At 39.8% G+C, this 18,906-nt stretch overlaps 1 protein-coding gene across 1 annotated transcript in view; it reads right to left on the reverse strand.

Annotated features, from left to right (window-relative positions):
* LOC134351946 (uncharacterized) overlaps positions 1 to 18,906 on the reverse strand; it is a 315,363-nt gene that overhangs the window by 219,401 nt on the left and 77,056 nt on the right. The window contains exons 37-45 of the mRNA XM_063058888.1: positions 17,819 to 17,952; positions 16,186 to 16,310; positions 12,805 to 12,970; positions 9,159 to 9,371; positions 6,982 to 7,152; positions 6,696 to 6,833; positions 5,366 to 5,415; positions 1,819 to 1,939; positions 181 to 266 (exon numbers count right to left, since the gene is read on the reverse strand). Of these exons, the coding sequence (XP_062914958.1) occupies positions 181 to 266; positions 1,819 to 1,939; positions 5,366 to 5,415; positions 6,696 to 6,833; positions 6,982 to 7,152; positions 9,159 to 9,371; positions 12,805 to 12,970; positions 16,186 to 16,310; positions 17,819 to 17,952 (1,204 nt within the window). The remainder of the gene's footprint in view (positions 1 to 180; positions 267 to 1,818; positions 1,940 to 5,365; positions 5,416 to 6,695; positions 6,834 to 6,981; positions 7,153 to 9,158; positions 9,372 to 12,804; positions 12,971 to 16,185; positions 16,311 to 17,818; positions 17,953 to 18,906) is intronic.

An 18,906-nucleotide genomic window follows, 5' to 3' on the forward strand; every position in this document is an offset into this window, starting at 1 on the left:
AAAATGTAAATTAATTTTTTTTTAAATTTAAAATTAAAGCTGGCTACAAAAAATACCAGTTGATGATACAACTTTAAACACTATACAGAGATAAAGTAAGAGGATGGGGAACAAGTAGAATGATAAGGCCTGATAAGCTTTTTCTTAAATCTTGAATTATCTAAAAGAAAACAAACTTACTTGAAATATAGGAAAACATTCACGGGGAATACATTTATGTCAGCTGGTGTCCTGTAGGCATTTTGTCTAAAATATATACATCTGAGCTGTAAGAAATAAAAGGAATTAATGATTAGATGAGGAAAAAATACCAGATCAACAGATTAGGAAAGCTTTGCGAGAGAAACTCATACAGTTTCCTCCTCAATTGAGAGCCAATGAGCTCTCTTAACTGGCTGTTCATTCTGCACCCTTCATAACACTGCAGCCCACATTCATTTTCTTTCTGATCACTTAGCTCTAATACCATGCTTTGGTTTTACAGCTTTCATTTTTATGTTCGTTAGTTCTCTTCATTAGGACTACAAAAAGTATGTCTAGGTTACCGGCTGCCTGACAGCATGTGAAAAGATTATGAGAAACACTGACGTACCCTCCCCAGCAAGGAGAGGAGGCAATGCCTACTATGAAGTACTTTGGAAATTTACATCAAGGAAACGGAACCACACCTGGTGATGAACACCAAGATCCCCAATGCAATGCAATCTCAACGCCTTGATCATTCTCAGCTCCTCTTGCTGATTGAGGAAAATAAAAAATGGAAACTGGAGGGATTCTTACCTGCTAAGGGACTTCATGGTGTCTAGTGTCAATAAAGCCAAACCACCCGAGAGTCACTCCTTCATGCACCATTACTGCAAGGGTGTCTATTCTGCTGAGGGAATAGCAAATGCCCGAGGCTTGTGATGGAAGAATTTGGCATACTGTCTATATGGAATAGGTATGATTATTCTCAGCATTTGCTTGACAAGTCTTGCATTATCTTTCTCAATTTAGATATTCATGAAAAGTGTTTTGCAAGATGCCATAGTCAGGAACAACTCTGCCACTCAGTGCTTAAGCTGAAGCCGGATGGAGCATTGAGTTTCATCCTTCACGTGATTTAACATGGCTACCTTGCTACAAATGAGTGGGTTACTAGGCTACTTCAGAGTGTAGTTAAAGTCAAAACATGATGGGTCTGGAATCACTGGAGGCCAGTTTGGGTAAAGAGTGTCAATCTCCTCTACTAACTGAGAACTGAAGGCTGGCTGTATTAGAATAGTCATCCGATTAAAGAGATTTAATCAAGCTACATTAACTTGTGCGAGGTCTGGGTGAGATCTTGGTGGAAAGGTCAATCACTGGGATATAGATTTAAAGTTAATAAAGATTAGAGAGAGCTGAGAAAAAAAATATATTTTCATCCAAAAATGGCACTGATCTGGAAGCAGAAACCACAAACTCAGTTAAAAGTCAGTTGTGCCTGAAACTGTGAGAGTATGGGAATCAAGAGCTGAGAAGTGAGATTAGCATTTTCTTGGCCAGCAGAGCCAAAATCTCTCTCTCTCTCTCTCTCTGAACCCAAGTTATCCAATTTGTCATTTATTTATGTGAGGCATTTCAACTGGAGATAAACAAAAACCATCCACACAGATTCATGTCCTGTTAACACCTTGCTTTTTTTAAAAAAAACTTCATGTTATTCATTTTAACTTTCCCATGTGACAACTGACACTTCACAAGTAATTTTTTAAACTTTAGCCACACAGCAGCAATGGTCAATGACGGGGCAGGCATTTAAGCTTTCCTGTTGTAGGTTTTTGCAAATGACTTTACCTGGCTTTCATCAAGTACAGCCCTTTTATACTTCATGGATTGAACAAGCTCAATAAATGAAGTAAAATTTAGGGTCTTTACTGCACCACAGCTGAAGCCTTGCAGGACAGAGGGCGAAAATCTGGAATACACAAGGGCTTCATTAGTTCATTCTTTTTCTCGTAACTTATTTTTTATTGAAGTTCATCATCAAACATTTCCATAAGATGTATTTCAGATATTGTACATACATATCATATAGTCATATATGCCACAAATCTCCACATAACATTTATCTGAGGTATATACCTATAGAAAAGAGAGGAAAGAAAGAACAAGCAAAAGGAGAAAACTATGTACAAGTAGGGAATGATCTTTTTTTTAAACAACATATGCATTGATTTGTGAGAATAAAATCAGGCCTCTGAGGTGTTATGTAGTTAAACCATTTTTCCCCCGTATGAGTCAAACTGTTCCAATTTATGATTAACAGATACTGTTATCTTCTCCATTTTGTAAATGTCCATTGTAATTTCCATCCATGCATTTAAAGTTGGGCTCTCCTGTGATAACCATTGATTCCTGAATATCTCAATTTCAAATAGTAAACATGTGTTTTATTGCTTTTGCAACAATTACATTTAAGTTGGCGCCTTACCCACCCACTGAACAGCAAATTTTTTTGAAACAGTTGCTTCCTCAGAATTTTTTTTGGGTTATGATAGACCGCTTGAAGCTGAACATTAATATAATTTCAGACTACTTCTATCATGTAGGAAGTTGGAGAAACAAGAAATCAACTTTTATTGAATATAATGCACTTAATTGAATAATGATGCTGATGCTTTTCAATAGTTCAACTAAGCTAAAACTGTCTTGTTGATGATCTCTGTTTGTACTCAGTGTCTAAGGCTTCTTGCTGAAGTGTCCAACAATAATCAGCTAGCATTGATGGATTCCGATTGCCCAGATACCGTTTCTCCCTGACCGCAATGTCCTGGTGAAACCTTTCACCATGCTCATCACTGACAGCACCAAAATTTGCAGGAAAGTTGTCTAAATGGGAATACAAAAAAATGATCTTCAGTGACATGTTATACTTCATGGTTTTGTATGCTTGAAGCATGTTGTCAACCTGCTGCATGTAGTTTGGTGCTCTGTAGTTGCCAAGAAAATTTTCAACATCATCCTTGAATGTCTTCCATGTGATTTTCTCCGGTTCCACTAGAAATTCTTTGAATTGCCTGTCATTGATGATCTGTTTGATTTGTAGACCAACAAAATTGTCTGCCTTAATTTTGGCGTCAATTATTCTGGGAAACATCTGTCTCAAATATGGAAATCCTTCATGGAATTTTTGTGTCTGGTGACAGCCGATTCCATCCTTGCAGTCTTGAACCCAGTAATTCTGCTTTAGCCTTTGACAAACCCAGTTTTCTGACCAGGTGATTTAACTCAGATTGAGTTATCAGATGAGGCTCACTCGACATGAAGGGTTCAAAGTCTGTATGAATATCAGTGTCGTTTTCCATTCCCAGGCTCAGGCATCAGGGAAATCTTCGACTGCCCCCTCTAGACTCCTGTTTTTGGTGCCTTCAGTATTGGAAGACTATCGGCATGTGGCACAGGTCTCATGGCTGAAGGGAGATTGGGGTATTCAATCGATTTCTGGTTTTTAGCAGAGAAACCAGACACACTGGTCAGACGTAAGTAACAGCCTGTCACATGATCCTTCTGCTGTCGCCATATCAGTGAGACTGCGAATGGCATTGACTTCTGAGTGCCTCTGAGCCGTGCTCTAAGATCAACTGTGCACGCCACACAACAAATGTGAGGAGCCCAGGCTTTGTCTTGGTCTCCAATTTTACACCCAAAGTACAGCTCACAGGCTTTCTTAATAAGAGGATTCATGCTCCATCTGTGAGACTTAAACATATACACGCCACAAATATAACAGAAAGTACCATGGCTGTTGCAATATTGGTGAGACATTTTGCTATCACACATACTCCCGAAAATACGATTATTTTATTATAATGAATACACACAATATGCTATGCTCGTAGAGCATATACATCAGCATGATTGCAAACCGATACACATGTAAAAGCAATGTATAGAATGGCGCTTTTACAGCCTTTCTAAAACCTGTCCTGCCACGCAGCATCTGCCCTGCCTTAAACATGCCCAGGTATGCCTGGACAAGATAGAAAACTTTTCAGTTTAAACTGTGGGCAACATTTTAATGACTTGCATTAGGAATTGAAATAACAAATATAGATGATTTCAAAAATATGGTGCATGGTCGGGAAATTTCATGGTGATTTCCATGATCAGTGGCCCAAAATCCATACGAAAAACCCAGAAGTATTCAGGAAGCAAAGTCTTTGTTGTCCAGTGTTACATGCCTGAATTAGATATATATTACAAATAATTGTAAAGAAGATGCATCATGGAAATAGCATATTCTGTGGAACTAGTCTAATTTTTTCTCACCAAACACCATGAGAGCCCCATTCCATTCCATCCACCTTTCTATCAGCCTTTCAGCAGATAGTTCTATTCCTTTTTCTCATATGTACTCCCCTCAGAGTGTTTTCTGATTTCCTGATAGCGCCCTTGTGATAGTGAAAGTGAGCTTTGTATTCTAAGAATTATCACCCTGCTCAGTTAATATGGTGATTAATAAAAGATGATGGTTAATATAATAGTGCCCTAGCATTCATAACATCTAGATTTGGAAATTCCAGCAAATGTATCATTTGTATCAAGCCTGCCAAACCCATCACAATTTTAAAAAGGTTCTTTAAGCTCTCTGTCGATCTTTTACTAAATGAGAAAATCACTAACATGATTCAGCTTTGCTGGCAGCTGTAAATCCTCAGTACAACCGTTATAAAAGCAATGCACCTTTACTTGTGAACTCCTTACACCTTGTACAGTGGTGCAGAAATTGGCAAGGACTCTGTAATAGTTTAAAATAGAGATATTATGTGAACTACTTTGTTTATCAAATCCTGGGTATGTGTAGTTAATGCTTAAAAATCACTGGCTTGCTATAGCAATAGTCACATGACAGAAAGACTTGCCATGTGACAGGAATTTGTTTATTATGTGTATAAAAGACCTTCCACTTATAGAGGGGACAGGGATTATTTGGGAGAATCAACTGCATAAACTGAGATGATATTCTCACAATACACCGCAACACGGACTTCAAAAAGATTGTGTGAATACTGTTTTGCTTGGGAACCGTTCATTTCCTGGATCAAGTCAGCAGATTTCCCATTTGAACCATAATCATGAGTGGCATAAGGGTTACTGAAATTTCTTATATTTACTTTTGCTTGCAAAAGGGCTTTGAAAATTGTGTTTACTTTAATACTGTAAGCAGTTTTATTCTTATTACTAATTGCTTCATGAAACAACTTTCTTAAGAATATTGACTGGATCAGAATCATACTGTAATAAACCAATATTTTACAACAGAGCCAAATGTACGATCCTGGATTCCACGGTGCAGCAGGGATATACTGAACATAAAACATGCTGTGTAAGTATTACTCACTTCTTATAATCATTACTGCTTCTGATAATGCTTTCAAAGAACACTGCAGCCTGAGGATTAAAGCAAATGAAATGTTAATATACTAAAATAATAACTGCTTTTACATATACTTGAGCACAAAACCGTGTTCGGTGACTCACACGAAATGCACCGTGTCCTCCCCTCCCAACATACAATTCTAGTCACTTCAAAATTACCATGAAAACTTGTGGATTTAATTCTTTGGTTAGAAAGGATATTAGAATGCTTCAGAAGAGAAGTTATTTTCAGAGTGAAGTTTGAACAGTATCCATTGTCCTGTTATCCGTTATCACTGTTAATTTTGTAATGCAAAGCCAGTTTGCTCATGTTCCATTCCCCCTGTATTTGCCTTTACATGGCACCAAGTGCAATTCAACAGTCAGCTATTCTTCTGCAAGATTTTTTTAAAATTATTTATTGAGATACAGTGTGGAGTAGGCCCTTTTGGCCCTGCAAGCCGTGCTGCCCAACAACCCCGATTTAATCCTAGCCTAACCTTGGGACAATTTACAATGACCAATTAACCTACCAAACGGTTCGTCTTTGGACTGTGGGGGGAAACTGGAGCACCTGTTGGAAACCCATGCTGTCACGGGGAGAATGTACAAACTCCTTAGAGACAGCAGAGGGATTGTTGCCTGCATTCACCTGAGGATTTTCAGATGGCTACACTTCCTTACTTTATGGATAGCCACACTCAGTGATTTTTGAATGGCCATATTTATATTATCCCAGAAGGCAGAGTGAGTGATCATCTGTAGCTAGGCCTCAGTAGCTCCTGAGCTACCACCCCCAAATACACCGATGACCTTCCACAGCTTGCCACTATCAGTGAGTGCCCTGATAACCAGACTATTGAAAACAATGAAAGTAAGTTCAAATAATCAAAAAAAAAGGCATATTCAAGTACATTTACCTAACTTACAAGAAGTTAATTAAAAACAATAAAAAAAAAATGAACCACTCACATGCACTAACATTTTCCTGCGGGTAGGTGATCTCGATGAGCTCATTCTAGCAATGGGTATTCTGGGGCATCAAATGTGCTAACATCTGACCTACAGCTGGTCTCTTAAGTTCCATTCTCCAATGTACAAGCACACAAACCAGAAATGGCCTGACCGATAAGGGTGCATTACCATTGTTTCTCTGTGAACCACTGGCCTATAATATGGTTTCCCACTGCTCTCCAGGCAGATAAAATTTGCAACTCACTGCTTGAGGAACTGAGGAGTATTTCTATTTGTCAGTGTCCCAACTATTCATTTCAATAAACGACACCAAACTTTTAACGACAATCGCAGTTTACCTGACTGGGAACCCATTGCTTGTCATTCACATCTTTAAGAGTTAGGTTTGAATTTAACAGTACAGGTGGGACTTCCTTGGCCAAAACAGGTGGAATGGTCTTCACTATGGTTAGAGGGTTTCTCTCACTCCTCAGCACCTGGGTTTGAATGATAAAGAAGTTGGCTGAAATCTGAACAATACAACTAATACACAAAGATGTTAACAATCAGATTGCTGAGAAATACGGACCGCAGAAAAAGAAAACAAATTAGATTTTAAATCCAGCATGATACCAGATCCCTCACCTGCAGAACACAGATTAGTCTTAATGTTTGCGGAGCTGCTCCAATATTTTCCACAAATGTTGGTTCTGAGAGTAACCCCTTGAACACCTCTGGATCAATGCGTTCGAACACACTGCTTGGAATGCCAGACACTAAACTGCCCAGGTTCAGCAGGTTCTGTGAGTTATTGACCTAAGGTAAAGGTAACAAGAAGAAATTAGCTCAAGGTGGATAACAAGTGATCGCAAGACTGTGCGCATCTGATTTTGGTTATTACTTCTACAACTCAAGTAACGTGGCATTAAAGCTGCCTTTATTTTACATTAAATAGCTGTGTCAGATTTAATAAGCTGTATTCTATAAACTATCCACACAAAGAGAAATAGACTCAGTGGCCACTTGATTAGCTTCCTCCTGTCCCTAATGAAGGCACCACTGAATATATGCCTGTGGTCTTCTGTTGTCATAGCCCATCTACTTCAAGGTTCGACATATTGGGCATTCTGAGTTTCTCTTCGTACATCCCTGTTGTAATGCATCATCATTTGAGTTAGTGTCATCTTCCTAACAGCTCCAACCACTCTCCTCTGACCTCATTCATTAATGAGGTGTTCTTGCCTATAGTGGTTAAGGCGTCGGTCTAGTGATCTGAAGGTTGCTAGTTCAAGCCTCAGCTGAGGCAGTGTGTTGTGTCCTTGAGCAAGGCACTTAACCACACATTTCTCTGCGAGGACACCAGTGTCAAGCTGTATCAGCCCAAATGCCCTTCCCTTGGACAACATCGGTGTTGTGGAGAGGGGAGACTTGCAGGATGGGCAAATGCCGGTCTCCCATACAACCTTACCCAGGCCTGCGCCCTGGAAACCTTCCAAGGTGAAAAACCATGGTCTCACGAGACTAACGGATGCCTATCTTGCATATAGAACTGCCACTCACTTGATGTTTCTTTTTGCTTTTCACACCAGTCTCTGTAAATTATACAGACTTATGTAAAAACCCCAGGAGGTCATCATTTTCTGAGATACTCAAACCAGCAACTACCAACCATTTCATGGCCCAAGTCACTTCTTCCCCATTGTGATGCTTGGTCAGAACAAGGACTGAACCTCTTGATCACCACGTCTGCAGGCTTTTATGCATTTCAGTGCTGCCACATGATTGGCTCATTAGATAGTTGTATTAACAGGCAGCTGTAAAGATATATCTAATAAACTGGCCACTGAATGTAAATTCCAAGGGCTATTTCAAAATACCGTAAGGCACAGGAGCAGAATTCGGCCATTCAGCCCATCAGGTCTGCTCCACTAATTGTTCATGGCTGAATTACTTTTCCCTCTCGAACCCATTATCCTATCTTCTCTCTGTAATCTTTGATACCCTTACTAATTTAAAGCCTATCAACCTATCAACCTCTGGTTTCAGTATACCCAATAACTCAGCCTCTACAGCCATCTACGACAATGAAGTTCTACAGATTCACCACCTTCTAGCTAAAGAAATACCTCCTCATTTCTGTTCTAAAAGAATGTCCTTTTATTTTAAGGTTCTCTACTCTATCCAGAGCCCCCCATGTCCACTCTCCCTAGGGCTTTCAACACTCAGTAAGTTTCAATGAGACCCCCACTCATTCTTCTAAATTGCAGTGAATACAGTACCAGGGCCATCAAATGCTCCTCATACATTAACCCTTTTATCTCCAGGATAATTCTCATAAACCTCCAACACTAGTACGTTGTTTCTTAGATACTGGGCCCAATACGGCTCTCAATTCTCCAATGTTTTAGAAAAACCTCAATATTACATACTTGCCTTTATAATCTACTCCTCTCAAAATGAATGCTGATACTGCATTCACCTTCCTTACTACCGACTCAACCTACAGGTTAACCTTTAGAAAATACTGTACTAAGAGTAACTTTAAATTCAAGCATTTGCAATGAAATGTGACAGGTAATTCCTGAACAACCTCCCATTATAACCCACACAGTTTTTCACTGTCTTGGTCAATAAATTTAGGAAATGTCCAAGTGTCTTTTTAAAAAATTTTATTGCTATAAATTCAAATTACTTTAAAGTGTATATGCTATAAAACATTCCTGAACAGTTTAAGTACTACAGAACCAGTGCAAATATATAATCACTTCAATCCACAATATATTAAAACAATACATCTAATTTTTAGATTTTTCAGTTGTTACCTGGAAGTTTTGATTGAGTAACTTTGCCACAATTATTTTAGCCTGGCCCAGATTCCAGCCTTTAACTTTACTCAGGCTTGGCAGAGCGTTCTCTAGATTGTTCCCATCAATACTCCTAATCTGTGAGAATGATAGTCCAACAGCTGTTTGTCCCAAGCTATTCAGAGTGCTGGCTGAGAAACTGGTAAACTTGCTCACTAGAAGTATTGAGAGCTGTAAGAAACATTAAGTACCACCATTAGGACTTAAGAATTATTAAATTACTTTTTAAATGAACTGGTAATACTTATTTTATATTTGTACGTTCCCATTGTGCTTGCTAAATAAATGGGGGTGGTTAGGTGGGAGAAAGTGTCTGATTTAAGGACATGAGAATATTGCACATTAATGTAGATGGATGCCACTTTATGGCTCGAATTGTTCTGCACTCCCGAAATGAACACTGCAGCCTACCACAGCTCAGTATGCAGAAAACAAGATGTCCTTCTGCTTCAGAAACAAGAGAAAATCTGCAGATGCTAGAAATCCAAGCCCCACACAAAAAATGCTGGGGGCTGCTGTCGTTCTGTTTGACAGATTCATTAAGAATCTAGAATGGTGAAGACACCACTTTCAGAAGTCGCAAGTTTTTAATATTGAAAAGGTGAAAAGTTTTGCCTATTGGTCAATTTTGTGGCTAGCACACAATATTATTTTCAACTGCCCATTATGCCACCAGCATTTAGGGCAGCAATGAAGGTCTTCCATCTTGGGTGGTGTTCAGGGCTTCCTTCATCATGTCAGTAGCTCGGGAGCACACAGTACTATTACCAGTTAATTCACAGCTTAACTGAGAAAATAAAACAAGGTAGCAATAAACCCAATGATCTGACGATGGGCCATATAATTCTGGACCCTGCAGCCCACAACCTGGATTAACCAGTTGGGCATTATTTTTCCAGATGTACAAAGCTTCTGAGAGAGTTTCTGTTAGAAGTTCCAGGATATTCAGCGGGCTTTGAACAGTTTTTTTAAACTTTCCATTAGTCACAGATGTTTAAATTTCAAATCAATTCAAAGATTTAATAAATTATTAAAACATATTAAAGTACTAACAAATAATTAAAATATTGAGCAATACAATAAAATAATTCACACTGGTACCTTTCTCCACAGGGGTACCAGTCACATTTATTTGAATGGGATCACCATGCCCACAAAAGCCTTCCTTTGCATACAAAGTGCCCCTCTCTTTAATAAATTAGCCCTCTGTTGCTGGATTAATGATTCATGAAATGGCAGAACAGAAAGTCAAAGGCAGCGTCATCTGGCTTTTGGGATGTTTCAAACTTTCTCATTTTCATGCACAGATGAAGAGGTGTGCGAAATACCGAACATGAAACAGCTGAAAGTTGCTGTTCCCTGTGGATTATCTGACTGCAGGTAAACATGAGGCACCTTAGAGTATTATAGATGTGACTTGAACTAGTTCTGAGCAAGTCTCTTGGTATTAAAGATGACTTGTTTCCACTCCAGTCTTATAGGATCTGAGGTCAATGAGGAACTACGGACTCTTCCACAGCTATGGCTGGTAATGGCGGATAGAGCAGGTGGATGTGTATTTCATGGGATGGTACCCACTTTTTGCTGTGTATGCTGGGTGTCAGTGTGCTTCTGATGAGGTTCAGGGTTCTCAATACCACCCAGAACGCTCCTTCTCCATTTAAAGCAGTCATTTGTGGATGTTGCATATCCTCAAAACATCCTACTCCTGACAATTGAGAGTAACTGGGGCCTCAATGATAGGAATGCTGGCCTTGGAGAGGACAGTGACATTGGTTCACTGGCTCTTCCAACAAGTTTTCTGCAGAGAGCATTGCTAAAAGTTTTCACATGCCTTGAGATGACAGGTGTAAATAGTTGGGGCCTGAGGAGCATATAGGGTGAAGAGAATCTCTGCCTTCCATTAGACCTCTTGTACTCATTAATAAAATCACATATTTATGGACAAGGACAAACTGAGAACACAGCTTATTGCCGAGAACTGTGACGGCACACAAAGTGTCAGCAAACTTGCATAAAGGTTTCCAAATAGGTAAATTAACTTCGGTGTGGATAAGTGTGAGGTGGTAAAGTTCAGTTAGAAGGATAAGGAGGTCACATATTTTGGAAAACATGGGAAAAGGGATGTACAGACAAAATGGTGGAGGAGCTCAGCAGGTCAGGCAACATCCATGGAGAGAAATGAACAGTCGATATTTCGGGCCAAGACCTTTTAATCAGGACTGAAAAGGAAAGGTGCAGGAGGCAGAAAAGGGTGGTGGTGGTGGGTGGGGGAGGGCATGCAAGCTGGCAGATGAAATGGAAAGTGGGTGGGTGGGGGAGAGGCAAGAAGCTGGAAGGTGATATGTGAAGGAGGTAAAGGGCTGAAGAAGAAGGAGAAATCTGACAGGAAAAGACAGAGAACCATGGAATAAAGGGAAGGAAGTGTGCCACCAGTGGGAGGTGATGGCAGATACGGAAGGCAAGTATTAAAAGTGATGGGATGAGAGGGTGACCAGAATGGGGAAGGGAAGAAATTAGGTTAGTGGAATTGAAGCTCATGCCATCAGGTTAGAGACTACCCAAATGGAATGCGAGGTATTGCTCCTCCAACCTGAGCTTTAGCCTCATCGTGGCTGTACAGGAGGCCGTGAACAGACATGTCGATATGGGAGTGGGAAGCTGAAATGAAATGGGTAACGACTGGGAGTTTCTGCCTTTTGTGGCATAACAGCAAAGATGCTTGACGAAGCAGTCCCCTAAATCTGTATTGGGTCTCACTGATTTAGAGGAGTCGTGGCAAGCAGTAAAGAGTGAGGCCCGAGCTGAGGCAAAGAAAGAGACAAGCCTGCAGGTATCTTCACATGGCAGTGAGTGTGGCACGTACAACCTGGCGGGATGTGTGCAGCACACATCTCTAAATGGAGCAGTTATGTTAAGGCATTTTTCAACTAATCCCAATTTTCTTCTTTTGGGAATAACTATTCTCTCTCTCCTGTGAAATGCTTCCTGAGATATAAAGCAGAATCCTATTTGTTTGCTTATTTTTGCCTTGTTCCCTCTGGAAAGGCATGTTCATGCATTGCTGTCAGAAGCTGGAAAACCCCTATGCTCTCCATTATTTGTCTGGCAAACAATCAGGACCAATTATCTGAACAAACAGCTTGGGAACTTGATCAAACTGATGCTGTGCACAAATTCCCTGAAGATGACTGTTAACTTAATGGACTAGATTATAATATGCAATATACTGTACAATTAATGTTGATTACAGACATTGGATCAAATGAAGTTTTTAAGATTTAGGCTGACAATCATTTATTGGGTAGGTTTATGAGGGAATATGAAAAAAGACAGCAGGCTGTTATACCTTATTGAACTAAGGTGTCAATAATTCTGAAAATACCATGTATTTCAAAATAATGAAAAGAATCAATGATCAATTATACAATAAGGTACAGATTTTATACTTTAGGATTTCAATAGAGGACCTGTTTAAAACTTGGTGAAAGTATTTGTGTCATTTTACAATAAATCTCCATAAACTTGGCTATAAACGTTCGGTACTTCTGAGTATAACCAGACACATTTACAGTTATTTTTCTACAGATTCGGTTCTGTTTACCTTCCTTTGCTCATCTGTCAGAAATGTTGCATCATCTGTTCCATTGGATGAGCCTCCCGGCCCACAGACATCATTTACCCTCTCAATTAAGGCCAGTGTTTGCTCTGCATTCAAGGATCTAAGTATATTGGTGCCGTGAAGAAAACAAACCAAAGAATTTGGCAGACTGCAAAAGAAGGATTACATGGTTAGTTTGTGTGGCTTTAGTAATTCCCTGCATTCATTATAGGTCTATAGATATTTACAACAAATGTAATTGCAATATAAAAAGCCAATATGCATGCACCACCAGAGGTTAGACCATGCAGGTACAAGGCACATTAATTATATTAATGACAATTCACTGACATCGTTTATACTTGTGTACACATGAAGAGCTGAACATTCACTTCATTGAATACACCCCTGAAGGTAAACGACAAAACATTCTCAGGAAATAATGTTCCCAGGTTCTGAACCTCACAACAATGCTTCCCCGTTTCTAACTTCCAGTCCTCTTGTTATGAAGGCCTTCCTAGCCATTCACCAAGCCTGCCAACAAGATGCTTCTAATACTTTCATCAACTAATATCTTTCTCTATTTAGGTAAGAATCTGGCTCCTCTAGTACATAATAATCTCACACTTTCCCATATTGAACTCCATCAGCCAGGTTTTCACCATTTGACTCGGCCTCTCGACATGCAGAGGCAGAGTCTATATGTGCGAATGGAGAATTTTTCACTGGATGCCCATCAACTTCCGTTTACCTGAACTCCTTGATGCTTATCAAAGGTAACAACTCTCTTCTCACCTTGATCTACCCTTGGACAACACTGATATGAGATCTCATGCCTGGTGATCCTGATGAAACTCAAACTTAACAAAGATTTGCAAGTTATTGGTGGGTAAACATCAACGGAGAATTCCGTTACCTTATTGACAATTGAGAGTCAATTGATTGAGCAGCAATTAGCCAAATTCGATTTGCCGTGCTTCTCATGGGCAGGGTGCACTTGGCCAATTTTCCACTTGTTAGAATTGAAACTGTATTAAAACTGCTCATTTACAAGAGTAGCTTGTTGTTGTCTAGCTCCTCAAGTATTAGGGCTGCCCGGTACTACAAACAGCAAACCTTTTCTAATTCAACACGAGAATGTAAGAATTAGACCACTTGGCTCCTCAAACTTGCTCCAGCGTTCAATAGAATCATGGCTGATCCAAAGCCGGTTTATTCGCCCGCCTTGGTAGTAATGGTAGGGAGAGGAGTGTGCCAGAACATGAGATTACAGGTTTTGGAGGAATATCTTCTGCAGCTAATGATCCTATTTATACAACAAAATCAAGAGGACCCTCAGAATGAATGCAAGGCTTTGCCCTGACAAGAACAGAGCGATGATCATTACTATTAATACTTGCATGGACAAGTGACCATGTGGGTTTCCTCCAGGTGCTCTGGTTTCCTCCCACATTCCAAAGACATACGGTTAGGGCCAGGGTTAATAAGTTGTGAGCATGCTATGTTGGGGTTGGAAGGGTGCCAACACTTGAGGCTGCCCCAGAACAGTCATTGCTGATTTGATTTGATGCAATCGATGCATCTCATTGTTGGTTCCAATGTTTCGATATACATCCTAACTTTATCTTATCTGGAACGGGTAGGTTTGTGAGAGTGTAGGCAAGTACGTGTATCCCTCGTCACCTTTAAACTTCAGGAATCAGCCTGGTTGGTAATTGATGGTCTTACTATGTCACTCTTGAAGTTTAGAGGTGCTGCTTCTGGGTTTTGTGCAACAGTAGAGGAAGGATAATTGATGATAATCAGTAAGGAATTTCTGTTCTCAAGTCACCTCTCAACCCGTTAGGTCTTCCTTTAAGTACCCAACGGCTATCAAGGATCAACACTGAATTCTGTAATTTCAGGTTTCTAACAACTGCTGAGTTCTTCCTTTTCTGTCATTAAGCCTCCTTCTGACAGATTCATTTCAATTAGCAAATCTTCTCCAGCCCCTCGATCTACATCAGCAGTTTTCTCTAGATCTCCACCAAATCGGTTAATGCTCCCCACCATGGGAAATATTGGTGAAATATGCCTGTCCGTTTTGGAAAGTTTCCTAATTCTGGCAAAGATGAACCTGAAATATGAATTGTTTCTCTCTGTAGAAACACATCCCAGCCCTCCGAGTATTTCCAACATTTTCTGCCTTTAATTAAGAGCAGTAGGTTTCTTTCCTTAATCACCAGCTTAAGCAACCTTTTCATATGTTATCAAAGTACTTTACAAGAGTAAATGTTTTAAAATACTCTATTAATTTGATATAATACATGAACAGCCAGGAATAATTTGTGCCATGTCCATAAAAATAACATGAACTAAAGTGAGTTTAGATTAATTCTGCATCATTCATCTCTCCGTGCTTGTGTTGGATCTTTTGAAGCTATTTAATTAGACCCGCTCCAACATACTATCCCCATCCATTACCTTGCAGTGACTTACTTTCTAACATAACTCCAATTCCCTTTCGAGAATTATTATGGAATCTGCTTCAATCAACCTTTCAGAGAATAGCAATTCATGAGACAAAAAATTTCTCCACATCTTTTTTTTAAAACCAGATGTGTTGTGTGGTTACTGACTCCCTGCTGTTTAACAACACAGGCTATCAAAAGCATTTCATCCTTTTAGGCACTTTGGTAAAATCTTCCATCAACTTGTAAAACAGAGACATCTAGGAGCATGGATACCTGGAAGTGAAAGTGGTGACACTGATAGACATAGTGGTGAAGACAAGCATGACCAGTACCCTCTTCTTTGGTCAGGAGTTGTGACACTATGTTAAACTGTACAAGATATTGGTAAGACTATTGTAGTATCGTTATTCAGGTCATCGAGCTACAGGAAGAATGTTAATAAGTTGGGCAGGGTGTAGAAAAGATTCACAAGGATATTACTAGCGTTTGGGAGCTTGAATTATAAGGAGAGTTGGGATGGGCTGGGATTATTTTCCTTTCAGTATAAGAGGGTGAGGGGTGACCTTATAGAGAAACAGTATATAAAATTCTGTGGGGCATGGATAATTTTCACAATTTTATCCCGCCAGGGTGGAGGAATCTAAAATTAAAAGGCATAGAATTAAAGTGAGAGGGAAAAGATTTATAAGGGACCTGATGATCAACTCTTGCCGCACAGGGGGTGGCAGGAATATGGAGCTGGCAGAGGAAGTGACACAGATAGATACGACTACAGTGTTTAAAAGGCATTTGAACAGTTGGATGGATAGAAAAGGTTAAGAGGGGTATGGGCCAAATGCAGGCAAATGGATTAGTACTATCTTGGTCAATATGGACAAGTTGGTCTCAATACAATTTTTTTTTACGATGTGAAAGATTTCACTCAACATACCTTGAAACATTAAAAACTGTTTCATTCTTCACCAGCAAGTTAATGAAGAATCTGGACACTTCTGTGGATAACTTCAGATTTTCTAGAAGGGCCTGGTTTTCAGGGTTTACAACAAACTCTCGAATCTGAATGGAGTTTGAGAGAAATTATTGAGTTACTCTTGAAGATAGTTTATTGTTTCCAACATGAAAGTACTTTTCTTAATGCAGAACTACAAATGACTGATTTTTCCCAAAAGGAAGAAACCAGCACACCCACCTCCAATATTCTAACTTGAGTCATAAAATTACTGTGGTTTCTTATTGCAGCTAATTATATATCAGCATCAGATGAACCAGAGTTGCACTCAAGATTTGTCACAGATCTGAAAGCAGGTGGTCTTAGTTGTGTATGGCTGAAACTCACCTCAGAGTCAAAATTAACAACAAAACTCTAACTTCCACAATTCAGCCAAAACTGTTGTCAGGAGTAGCAAAGTTAGTGAATAATTCAGGAAAAATCCAAAGATAATATTTTTTGAAGTATTTGATTATAATAAATTTAATTTCATTCTATATTGGAAAAGCAGAAAGACAAATTAGAGACAGTGGAACGAATGGTAAGATAAGGGCAAGTCCCGTTGGCATACATGTGGAATTAAATACTGGTCATAAAAATCAGTCAATCTGTCAATCTTGCAAGTTCTGCAAGATTCCATTATTTGACTTGCAGAATATATTTTATGGTGAAGATGATCATGAGTCTGCAAACTCCTAAACCTGGGACTGGTTCCCTAATTTCCTGACAAACAAGCTGCAATCAACAAGGATGGGCAGCAAACCTTCTGCCACAATTACCTTCAACACTGGTGCATCACTGGCGTTTATCCTCAGCCCTCCACTCTACTCCCTGTACACTCATCGCTCCACGGACAGGTTCTGCTCAAACTCCATCTGTGAAGTTTGCAGGTGACACCACGTGGAATCTCAATTAACTACGAGCTGGAGTACTCGAGAGGCTAGTGATGTTGTGTCATGACAACTTTTCCCTCAAGGTCAGAGAAACAAAAGAGCAGGTCGTTGACTTTAGTGGGGGAGGGGGTCGCAGTGTACCTGCTCCTGTTTTCATTAAAGGTGCTGAGGTCAAGAGGGTTGAGAGATTCAAGTTCCTTGGAGTGAACATCATCAACAGCCTGTCCCAACACCGTGTGCATTAAAGCACTCCTCTCAACTTCCTCAGCAAGCTAAAGAAATTTGGCATTTTCCCTTCGGCCCTCATCGAATGTTATCAATGCACCATAGAAAGTGCCTTATCCAGTTTGGTATGGCAGCTGCTTTGCCCATGACCACAGGAAACTGTAGAGAGTGGTGAACACTGCCCAGCACTTCATGGAAACCAGCTTCCCCCTCCACAGACTGTCTACACTTCTCACTGCCTCAGCAGAGCAGCTAGCATACTCAAAATGACACATCTGCCCTGATCATTTTCTCTTTCAACCCCACTCCTCCCTCCCCAACCCTTTGGGCAGAAGATACACAAGCCTGAATACTTCAGAGTGAAAATTCTAAGCACTGTGTTATGTGCATTAAATTAGTTCATACCTTCAACGGGAAATTATTGACACATTCTCAAAAAAAATCAATAAAATGCATACCTGTTCTTCATTATCAAAGAAGGACTGAAGATCAGCCAGTGACATTTGATTCATAAATAGTCCCAGGTAGTTAACGAACCAAGCAGTGGAGTTCAGGGCTACACTATTTTCATCATAGCATTTTGGCTTGGGACCTGTTATATGAGGTAAGTGATGTTGGGATTAGTATGGAGAGGCACCCAATGATCAGCATGCTTTATCATTCTTTGACTCTATGATCAACTCGAGAAACAAAGAGTGTTGGCATGACCTCTTAATATAAATTATCAGTACATTTCAAAGCACAACTCAGATGTACTTCGCTGTTTCTCTCGAATTAGTTCCTTTTATCCCCATCACTGAGTCTTGAGGTTTGAGGGGGTACCCATACCCATGAACTCCATTTCTAGCAGTAATTTTGCTGGCTCCCTCTCTTAAGAAAATTAATTTGAGTAGAAACAACAGCAAGGCAGAAGCTAATGAAGGGATGAGCTCATCTAGCAGTAGATCATGAAGCAATGACCTTGTGAGTCTTAGCAGTTTTCCGACTGATACCCTCACCCCCACCCCACCATCCATTCTTGCCTGAAGATGAGTGATATAATTTCTTCTTCAAGCAATGAAGTTGCCGTGCTTGAAACTAGTCTAAGCAGTTATAGGAAATGGAATTCCAGCTTAGAAATGTGCGTGGATTTTGAGCACAATTACTCAGAGTTGACAGTAACACAAAGGTTAGCACAAGGCTTTATGGTATCAGTGACCAGGGTTCAATTCCTGCCACTGCTGTCTGTAAGGAGTTCGTACATTCTCCCCACGACTGCATGGATTTCCTCCGGGTGCTCCAGTTTCCTCCCACAGTCTAAAGACGTACCGGTTTGTAGGTTAATTGGTCATTGAATTGAATTGAATTGACTTTATTTTTTTACATCCTTCACATACATGAAGAGTAAAAATCTTTACATTACATCTCTGTCTAAACGTGCAATTTATTGTCATTTGTAATAAAAAGCATTGTACAGTAACATATCCAACAGAACAGTCAATATAGCATAAAAATACAAATTATATCAGCATGAATTAAGCAGTCCGATGGCCTGGTGGAAGAAGCT

The sequence above is a fragment of the Mobula hypostoma genome, chromosome 9, assembly GCF_963921235.1.
Source record: "Mobula hypostoma chromosome 9, sMobHyp1.1, whole genome shotgun sequence".
Taxonomy (NCBI): Eukaryota; Metazoa; Chordata; class Chondrichthyes; order Myliobatiformes; family Myliobatidae; genus Mobula; species Mobula hypostoma.